We start from the raw sequence: 11,483 nt of genomic DNA, 5'->3' as shown, positions 1-11,483 counted from the left end.
GCGTCTCTCTACTTGGCACTGTGTGATAGTCTCGGCTCCCATTTACACACCGGCATAGCTGAGGGGGGAGAGAGATTCGGAAGAAATGCTGAGCTCCGCTGCAGCCCCGCCCACTGAAATCCTACGAGGCCGCCTACAATTGACACGCCACATTGCCTCAACCAATGGTTGTGTGCCATGTCACCAGAGCCAGCCGCCTACAATTGACACGCCACACTGCATCAACCAATGGTTGTGTGCCATGTCACTGACAATAATAAAATACATCTTTCATGCAGAACTCTCCGTCTTCAGTCTTTCAAATAATATGTTTAGATATTGAGGAGGCTGTATGTTTGTATTATTACAGCACTATAATAAAAGGGGTTCCTCAGAATCCATTGTGAGACTAAAAACGTCATAAGTCTCGTCAATAACAACGACGAGACAGCCTATAGACAGACAAGAAGCGCAGTGTCTAACAGCGATGTGCAGTGGAATCAACCTGGAGCTGAAATTAAAGGACGTCATAGAGGATTTTAGAAATGTTTTATTTGTTCCATGTGACTGTTATACTGTATACCTCTGTGTGCTATGTAGACCTACTATATGTGAGAGAGCTACAAAGAATAATTCAAATGTATTACTTTTAAGAGGTACTTGCAAATGGCAAATATACTACTTGAATAAAACTTAGAAAAGTTTCTGATTGAGTTTGAGTTGGAACTGTCAAATAATTTCTGTAGCACAGAAATATAACGATAGTAAAATGTAACGTAATGAAACAGGCAGGGAGCAGGCCTCGAACCCTCAACCTTCTAGCCCGAAGTCCAGCGCTATGGACTGTGCCCCAAAAGCATGCTCAAGCGGAAGAGTCGCTATCCGCGCTTATAAACCCAGGCTCGTTACACTATATAATAATATTGTGTAGGTACGATGAGATTATGATATTTAAGAAAAGAGGATAGAGGACACAGGGACATGGTTATGTTAGTTGGATTAGTCTGCTGGTTTGACGCTCAAAAAGCGGCTTCACTCCGAGGAGCTGCTGTAGTGTTGCCGGCAGAGAAGATACGCTGGGCTCTGTATAGGATGATGGCAGTCAGAGGCAGAAATAAACGGCCTCGGCTGGATGAAACGCCCTCGGCTGGATAAAACGCCCTCGGCTGGATAAAACGCCCTCGGCTGGATAAAACGCCCTCGGCTGGATAAAACGCCCTCGGCTGGATAAAACGCCCTCGGCTGGATAAAACGCCCTCGGCTGGATAAAACGCCCTCGGCTGGATAAAACGCCCTCGGCTGGATAAAACAACCTCGGCTGGATAAAACGCTCTCGGCTGGATAAAACGCTCTCGGCTGGATAAAACGCTCTCGGCTGGATAAAACGCTCTTGGCTGGATAAAACGCTCTCGGCTGGATAAAACAACCTCGGCTGGATAAAACAAACTCGGCTGGATAAAACGCTCTCGGCTGGATAAAACGGTCTCGGCTGGATAAAACGGTCTCGGCTGGATAAAATGGAAGAAATGCTGAGCTCCTCTGCAGCGCTGCCCACTGAATTCGTACGAGGCCGCCTACAATTGACACGCCACATTGCATCAACCAATAGTTGTGTGCCATGTCAAGCCACCATTAGGTTGGTACCCCAGCTCTGTTACTATCCATTCTACCATTAGGATGGTACCCCAACACTGTTACTATCCATTCTACCATTAGGTTGGTACCCCAACACTGTTACTATCCATTCTACCATTAGGTTGGTACCCCAACACTGTTACTATCCATTCTACCATTAGGTTGGGACCCCAACACTGTTACTATCCATTCTACCATTAGGTTGGTACCCCCAACACTGTTACTATCCATTCTACCATTAGGTTGGGACCCCAACACTGTTACTATCCATTCTACCATTAGGTTGGGACCCCAACACTGTTACTATCCATTCTACCATTAGGTTGGCACCCCAACACTGTTACTATCCATTCTACCATTAGGTTGGTACCCCAACACTGTTACTATCCATTCTACCATTAGGTTGGTACCCCAACACTGTTACTATCCATTCTACCATTAGGTTGGTACCCCAACACTGTTACTATCCATTCTACCATTAGGTTGGTACCCCAACACTGTTACTATCCATTCTACCATTAGGTTGGTACCCCCAACACTGTTACTATCCATTCTACCATTAGGTTGGTACCCCAACACTGTTACTATCCATTCTACCATTAGGTTGGTACCCCAGCACTGTTACTATCCATTCTACCATTAGCTTGGGACCCCAACACTGTTACTATCCATTCTACCATTAGGTTGGTACCCCAACACTGTTACTATCCATTCTACCATTAGGTTGGTACCCCAACACTGTTACTATCCATTCTACCATTAGGATGGTACCCCAACACTGTTACTATCCATTCTACCATTAGGTTGGTACCCCAACACTGTTACTATCCATTCTACCATTAGGTTGGTACCCCAACACTGTTGATCTGAAGCTGTGAACAAAGATAAGGGTCCAGCTCCCCAAGAAGGTTGATCATCCTGGAACATGACTCAGTTCCTTTTCTCAACACCATGTCGATGATGTCACGTGCCTTCTCTGCCCTCTCAGCGATCACCTTCACTGACTCCATTTCCTCCTGGTTGATGACTGTGTGTTGCAGGAGTCCGTCCAGCAGTCCATTCAGGACAGGTCCTGATACTCGTTTCGCAAACTCTCTCCGTACAGAACGCAGCTCTGGAGGACCAGTCAGACTGCTCTCAGCCGGACGCCCTGCCCCCGACACAGCACCTGAGAGAGTCAGGTTACAACATAACGACATTTGTACATTTTATATTTCAGTCATTTAGAAGCAGACTCCTAAAATAAAAGTACTGAGAAAACATTATATTTTACAATAATGACCTGAACATATCACATTGACATTTAGGACGGTTTCACAGACATAGAAAAACAGGCTGGGTCATTCAGAACCAGGCTAATCTATATCAAGTCCTGGAGGAGATGTCATTGGGTCATTCAGAACCAGGCTAATCTACATCAAGTCCTGGAGGAGATGTCATTGGGTCATTCAGAACCAGACTAATCTACATCACGTCCTGGAGGAGATGTCATTGGGTCATTCAGAACCAGGCTAATCTACATCAAGTCCTGGAGGAGATGTCATTGGGTCATTCAGAACCAGGCTAATCTACATCAAGTCCTGGAGGAGATGTCATTGGGTCATTCAGAACCAGGCTAATCTACATCAAGTCCTGGAGGAGATGTCATTGGGTCATTCAGAACCAGGCTAATCTATATCAAGTCCTGGAGGAGATGTCATTGGGGCATTCAGAACCAGGATAATTTACATCAAGTCCTGGAGGAGATGTCATTGGGTCATTCAGAACCAGGCTAATCTACATCAAGTCCTGGAGGAGATGTCATTGGGTCATTCAGAACCAGGCTAATCTATATCAAGTCCTGGAGGAGATGTCATTGGGGCATTCAGAACCAGGATAATTTACATCAAGTCCTGGAGGAGATGTCATTGTTCTTGAAGTCAGCCTTTTACTAATCTGCACTAGTCCAGGTCCTACAGTAAACCATGTTGACTGGCCCTCATGCCATTGGTTTGTACAGTACATTCAGAAACTATTCAGACTCCTTGACTTTTTCCACATTTTCTTACGTTACAGCCTTATTCTAAAATTGATTAAATAAATGTTTTCCCTCATCAATCTACACACAACACCCCATACTGACAAAGTGAAAACAGATTTTTGCAAATGTTTACAAATGTATTAAAAATAAACAGAACCTTATTTACATAAGTATTCAGACTCTTTGCTATGAGACTCGAAATTGAGCTCAGGTGCATCCCGTTTCCATTGATCATCCTTCAGATGTTTCTACAACTTGATTGGAGTCCACCTGTGGTAATTTCAATTGATTGGACATGATTTGGAAAGACATACTCCTGTCTATATAAGGTCCCACAGTTGACAGTGCATGTCAGCGCAATAACCAAACCATGAGGTTGAAGGAATTGTCTGTAGCGCTCCGAGACAGGATTATGTCGAGGCCCAGATCTGGGGAAGGGTACCGAAAAATTTCTGCAGCATTGAAGGTCCCCAAGAACACAGTGGCCTCCATCATTCTTAAATGGAAGGAGTTTGGAACCACCAAGACTCTTCCTAGAGCTGGCTGCCCAGCCAAACTGAGCAATCAAGGGAGAAGGGCCTTGGTCAGGGAGGTGACCAAGAACCCAATGGTCACTCTGACAGAGCTCCAGAGTTCCTCTGTGGAGATGGGAGAACCTTCCAGAAAGACAACCATCTCTGCAGCACTCCACCAAACAGGCCTTTATGGTAGTGGCCTGACGGAAGCCACTCCTCAGTAAAAAGCACATGACAGCCTGAATGGAGTTTGCCAAAAGGCACCTAAAGGACTCTCAGACCATGTGAAACAAAATTCTCTGGTATGATGAAACCAAGATTGAACTCTTTGGCCTGAATGCCAAGCGTCACATCTGGAGGAAACCTGGCACCATCCCTACGGTGAAGCATGGTGGTGGCAGCATCATGCTGTGGGGATGTTTTTCAGGGACTGGGAGACTAGTCAGGATCGAGGCAAAGATGAACGGTCCTTTAGGGTGGACTGCAATCAGTAGTTCTCTCATTTGTTCCTGTTTAGGTTCTATAGCTTTTATTCTGGAGTACTCTTCTTTACCAATCATGCTCTTTGACAACAGATAATCTGCTATTGGCATTGGGTTTGTGGCTCCCTGAACGATTTTGTCCCAGTGTGTCTTCAGAATCTCCTCAGCAGGCATGCCAGGGAATGTTAATGCTGAAAGGGGGTCAATTAAATGAATATGTCTTTAGGGTTAACAGCAGCTGTTTCTACATCTTGCAGTCTCTCCAGTTAACTTTCCTCTGATATTAATTAATTAATTTATTGTAGTCAATTCAAAATAAAGTCAGTCAATAAAAAAAATTAAACACTTTTGAAATGAATACTTTTTCTTATTAGGTTTATTAACAAGAAGTCATTGGAAATAGATGCCCCTTTTCCAGTTATTGAATTGGAATTTCACTTTACTTCCTGAATTGACGGATTTATTTGGAATTGACGCCTACCCTGGCTGACACGATTGTCTATTCTACATAACATACAGAGCCGTGCAAAAATATTCACACCCCTTTTCTCTATTGTGTTACCTAGTGGGATTAAAATGGATTTAATTTAATGTTTTGTCAACAATCTACTGAAAATACTCTGTAATGTCAAAGTGGACCTGTCCACCATACATACATCATCTGGAAGGTCCCTCAGTCAAGTAACGCATTTCAAGCACAGATTCAACTATATACAAAGACCAGGGATCTTTTTGAAACCCTCTTAAAGAAGGGCAGTGATTGGTAGATGGGTAACAATAACAAATCAGACATTTAATATCTCTTTAAGTGTGGTCAAGTTAATAATGATGCTGTGGATTACATATTAAACCACATAGACACAACGATACAGTCGTCCTTCTGAACTGAGCTGCAGAAGAGGAAGGAAACTGCTTAGTGATGTCACCAGGACATTGGTGAATTTAAAACAGTTACAGACTTCAAATGTCTGTGATGGGAGAAAACTGAGGATGGATCAACAACATTGTAGTGACTCCACAATAACGACTAAAACGACTGAGTGAAAAGAAGAATACAAATATATGCAACAATGTACTAAAGTAATACTGCATAACAAAACGTCTACAAAGGAAGACGCTTTTTGGTCTAAATGCAAAGTCTTATGTTTGGGGCAAATCCAACACAACACATCACTGAGTAACTGCCTCCTTATTTTCAAGCATGGTGGTGGCTGCATCATGGTATGGGTATGCTTGACATCGGCAAACACTGGGGAGTTTTTCAGGATAAAAAGAAACGGAACAGAGCTAAGAACAAACAAACTCCTAGAGGAAAACCTGCTTCAGTCTGCTTTACACCAGGGACTGGGGGAGGAATTCACCTTTCAGCAGGACAATAACCTACAACACAAAGCCAAATCTACACTGGAGTTGCTTACCAAGAAGACAGTGAATGTTCCTAAGTGGCCGAGTTAAAATTAAATCTGCTTGAAAATCTATGGCAAGACTTGAAAATGGCTGTCTAGCCATGATCCCCAACATTTTGAAAGAGCTTGAAGAATTATGAAAATAATAATGGGCTAATATTGTACAATCCAGGTGTGCAAAGCTCTTAGAGACTTACCCAAGATGCACAGTTGTAATGGCTGCCAAGGTGATTTACCAATCACCCCGCTGAACATGACTCATGAAGACCTTCATCACCCCACTGAACATGACTCATGAAGACCTTCATCACCCCACTGAACATGACTCATGAAGACCTTCATCACCCCACTGAACATGACTCATGACGCTAACATGTATTGATTCAGGGAGATGAATACTTATGGAACAACTATATTTTAGGAATTTAATTTATATCAATCTAAAATAAATATATATATTATTCCATTTTGACATTACTGAGTATTTTGTGTAGACTTGACAAGAAATTCCAATGAAATCCTTTTTAATCCCACTTTGTAACACAATGAAATGTGATGCAGATACTTTTGCAAGGCTCTGTATTTCTGTCTGAATGTTCTATATCATTACACCCCACTGAACATGACTCCCTTCATCACCCCACTGAAAATGACTCATGAAGACCTTCATCACCCCACTGAACACGACTCATGACGCCCTTCATCACCCCACTGAACATGACTCATGAAGACCTTCATCACCCCACTGAACACGACTCATGACGCCCTTCATCACCCCACTGAACATGACTCATGAAGACCTTCATCACCCCACTGAACATGACTCATGAAGACCTTCATCACCCCACTGAACACGACTCATGAAGACCTTTATCACCCCGCTGAACATGACTCATGAAGACCTTCATCACCCCACTGAACACGACTCATGAAGACCTTCATCACCCCACTGAACATGACTCATGAAGACCTTCATCACCCCACTGAACATTACTCATGAAGACCTTCATCACCCCACTGAACACGACTCATGACGACCTTCATCACCCCACTGAACACAACTCATGAAGACCTTCATCACCCCACTGAACACGACTCATGAAGACCATCACCCCACTGAACACGACTCATGAAGACCTTCATCACCCCACTGAACACGACTCATGAAGACCTTCATCACCCCACTGAACATGACTCATGAAGACCTTCATCACCCCACTGAACACGACTCATGAAGACATTCATCACCCCACTGAACACGACTCATGAAGACCTTCATCACCCCACTGAACACGACTCATGAAGACCTGCATCACCCCACTGAACACGACTCATGAAGACCTTCATCACCCCACTGAACACGACTCATGAAGACCTTCATCACCCCACTGAACACGACTCATGAAGACCTTCATCACCCCACTGAACATGACTCATGAAGACCTTCATCACCCCACTGAACACGACTCATGAAGACATTCATCACCCCACTGAACACGACTCATGAAGACCTTCATCACCCCACTGAACACGACTCATGAAGACCTGCATCACCCCACTGAACACGACTCATGAAGACCTTCATCACCCCACTGAACATGACTCATGACGCCCTTCAACACCCCACTGAACATGACTCATGACGCCCTTCATCACCCCACTGAACACGACTCATGACGCCCTTCAACACCCCACTGAACATGACTCATGAAGACCTTCATCAGTGTTCTTCATCACAACTTGAAGAGACGTTATCTTTGTAACCTCGTCCACAAAAACAAACTTACCTGTTGGATGATAGTCTTTGCTGTATACATCTGAAAAACAAACAAGAGAATATATTATAAAACATGTTAATAGCATCTGTTAGAAAAGGACATTGATGATTGACATACTGTTCATGTCTAGTATTTCTTACCTTTTGATACCACTGATTTCCATACTGTCCTCTCATCATCCCCGATTAACTCCATCTCAATGTCAACCCCTGTGTTTCCCATAATCATCTGACAACAGCTTGGTGTGGTGTCTGCAGGTAACAGCTGAATCTTCTGTAGGAGGCCATATGGTGCAACGATTGAGACAACAGACAGAGAGAGAAAGAGTGAAATAGAATGATATTCCTGTTATTCATATACAATATGACAGATTCATGTCCTCAGCCTGATAAAACTGCACCTCTGGATAGATGGAAGTGGAGTGGGGATTCTTGAGCGCAAACCAACTGTTCAGCTTTAAGGACCCGTTTGGACTTGGCAGGAGAAATTCTGAATATCCTTGGGATACCTGATTTTTCTCCCGTTCCTGAACAGCCTACAAAATGAGCAATGTAGTAGTCAGTCAGAACAATGTAGTCTCATAATTCACACAACATGCAGCTCACTGAGCAATCAATTTTTGTCAACACAATCGTTATTGATTTACTATCCCTATTTTACCAGGATATTATTTTAAAGGTGTACCAGGTAAGTTGACTGAGAAGAGATTCTCTTTTACAGCAACGACCTGGGGAAGAGTTACAGGGCATAGGAGAGGGGGAAAATGAGCCAATTGGAAGCTGAGGATGATTAGGTTGCCATGATGGTATGAGGGTCAGATTGGGAGTTTAGCCAGGACACCGGGTGAACACCCCTACTCTTACAATAAGTGCCATGGGATCTTTAGTGACCACAGAGAGTCAGGACACCTGTTTAGCGTCCCATGTGAAAGACAGCACGCTAATACAGGGCAATGTCCCCTTCACTGCCCCGGGGCAATGTCCCCTTCACTGCCCCGGGGCAATGTCCCCTTCACTGCCCCGGGGCAATGTCCCCTTCACTGCCCCGGGGCAATGTCCCCTTCACTGCCCCGGGGCTATGTCCCCTTCACTGCCCCGGGGCTATGTCCCCTTCACTGCCCCGGGGCTATGTCCCCTTCACTGCCCCGGGGCTATGTCCCCTTCACTGCCCCGGGGCAATGGGATCTCCTTCGCCCAGAGAGAAGTGTGCCGTCTACTGGCTCTTCAAATGAATGAGACAGAAATATATTTCTCACAGAGCTGCATGTTGTCTTTCTAATCTAGAGATTTTCAACAAACTATCAGCTTTCCTTCAGTAAGTTTAAACATACTGTTGTCACTTCAATGATAGTGCCTCACCTCTTTCTGACTGGAGTTTCTGAGGAGCAGGTACAGCCTTGAAATTACTGTTGACCTTTTTACTGCCATATAGAGGACCACGTCACAGTGGACATCTACGTTCCATGAAAAGATATAGCTCAGTATAACAGAGATAGCTGAGAACTTGGGATGGAGAACCTTAGCATGGAATCTGGTGACCTCATGCACTTCCTCTAAAGACACTCCATGTTCCTCTACATGAAGAATCTTCATCTCATTCCTCAGGGAAGGGTTGGTCCCTGAACAACACAATACAAAGGAGACAGAAAGACAAATATTGTATTATTACAATATATTACAAAACTAAAACACAAAGAATATGCAGTACCAGATCACAGTAAACTCAAACTCCCAGAATAGTTAATTCATTAATTCAGGAAGTGAAACAAAGTTACATGGAAATGTCTTTCTGAATACTATTTCTATATGGTTTTACCTAAACAGACAAAGTGTGGCAGATGAACTTCCTCCAGTTCACCTAACTCCATAGTGATGTCCAGCAATGGACCACCTTGTGTGTACTGCATGTCTTTCAGAAGTTGACTGTAGGGTTCCCAGTTCCTGAAGTGATACTTCAGGATGACATCTCTCTCACACAGCCAGCGGAGCCCAGACACTGTGCACTCATAACTCCCTTTGGGTGTCCTGTGTCTGAGGGCAACAACAAGATATGGTAGAGAGGGTCAATGGTCAAATGGAGAGGTTGGATTAGAAGACTATTCCCAAAGGTAATGGGGAAATACACTAGCAGGTGGAATGAAATGTTAAAAGTAGTTATTTTACCTGAACATTGTCACTCCCTGGACAGTGGAAGTCAAGGGTTCAATCTGAAGCCAGTGTGTGGAGTCCTGAACAAGGACAAACATGTCAATAATACATATGGGGCCTGTTTCCTGGACACAGATTGAGTCTAGTGCTGGACTAAAAGCATGCTCAATGGAAGTTTCAATAGAAAGTTCTTTAAGGTCCAGGACTAGGCTTAATCTGTGTCCGGGAAACTGGCCCATAAAATAAACAGTCATTTATCTAATGTATTTATTCAATGTTACATGGAATGCTGGTGATATATTGATTACACTGTTTAATGAACAAAGGTGACAACAGCTAAAATCCTGCATGCCTACAAGCAGAACACAGGACTGTCTCTATCCCAGTATGAATGGTTGGTCACTACACACCTGGCTTTGAGACTGTGTTTATATTACTAAAGCAGAACACAGGACTGTCTCTATCCCAGTATGAATGGTTGGTCACTACACACCTGGCTTTGAGACTGTGTTTATATTACTAAAGCAGAACACAGGACTGTCTCTATCCCAGTATGAATGGTTGGTCAGTACACACCTGGCTTTGAGACTGTGTTTATATTACTAAAGCAGAACACAGGACTGTCTATATCCCAGTATGAACGGTTGGTCAGTACACACCTGGCGTTGAGACTGTGCCTGACTCCTGCAGGTATGTAAAAGTAAGAATTGACATTATGACTTACCTCAACATGGTCACAAGTCTTACAGCTCTGAGGAATCACTGAAGTCAAAAGTAGTTGTTATTTAAAAAGGACAATCTCATGTAATAATGAATGAATAATTATTAAATAGACTTGTAATATAAATGAATATAACTAAGCAACAGTCTCTGAATGTACACTCATTAGCATACCATAATCTGACATTAGTGTTATATTAATGAATGTTTGTGGAAGCAGGAAACAACATCGTTCTGGTCCATGTTTTGTAGATGTTGGGGTCTGATTTCTGGTAGATCCTAGGATGAGAGCTTTAAGGTAGAGTCAGCTAAATGATGTTGTACGAGCAGCACCACAGATATTGTGATGAGCAAGATGCCCGACTTCTCTCTCACACAGTCACACACAGTATCTGCCCATGTGCAAGAGTTCTCTTCACTCTCTTACAGAGTGGTAGCCACGGGACTAAAACAGAGAAGTTTAGCCTTGCGTTCCAACGTTCTTAGTTGTTGTGGAAATTGACCCACTATGTTGTTTACTTTGTGCATCTACGTCAGAATCGCTGACTCTACCTTTAAGTTTGTTTTGACCAAATAGATCATGATTGTGTTCCTTTCCTGGGACTCAAGTATAATGAACTCTTTCATCGTATTTCGGTTTGAAAACAATTATCAGTTAACACTCACTTTTCTCAGGTCCAGACTTGATCCAACACTCTCCACCATGGTCTCTGGTGTCCTCAGGTCCAGGCTTGATCCAACACTCTCCACCATGGTCTCTGGTGTCCTCAGGTCCAGGCTTGATCCAACACTCTCCACCAT

The 11,483-nt window shown here is 43.6% G+C and overlaps 1 protein-coding gene across 1 annotated transcript; it reads right to left on the bottom strand.

Moving 5' to 3' along the window:
- Positions 1-2,378: 2,378 nt before the first annotated feature.
- On the bottom strand, positions 2,379-11,475 carry LOC120036037 (NACHT, LRR and PYD domains-containing protein 1 homolog). The gene is made up of 9 exons (XM_038982505.1): positions 11,349-11,475; positions 10,687-10,724; positions 9,978-10,042; positions 9,631-9,845; positions 9,174-9,433; positions 8,216-8,350; positions 7,956-8,088; positions 7,825-7,854; positions 2,379-2,782 (listed from the first exon to the last, which is right to left on the bottom strand). Coding segments are annotated over exons 1-9 (1,206 nt in total). The 5' UTR covers positions 11,350-11,475; the 3' UTR covers positions 2,379-2,453.
- Between the last annotated feature and the right edge of the window lie 8 nt (positions 11,476-11,483).

Source organism: Salvelinus namaycush, unplaced genomic scaffold (assembly GCF_016432855.1).
Source record: "Salvelinus namaycush isolate Seneca unplaced genomic scaffold, SaNama_1.0 Scaffold119, whole genome shotgun sequence".
In the NCBI taxonomy this organism is placed as follows: Eukaryota; Metazoa; Chordata; class Actinopteri; order Salmoniformes; family Salmonidae; genus Salvelinus; species Salvelinus namaycush.
The sequence above is the reverse complement of the archived record's forward strand: the minus strand, read 5'-3'. Positions and strand labels throughout refer to the sequence as shown.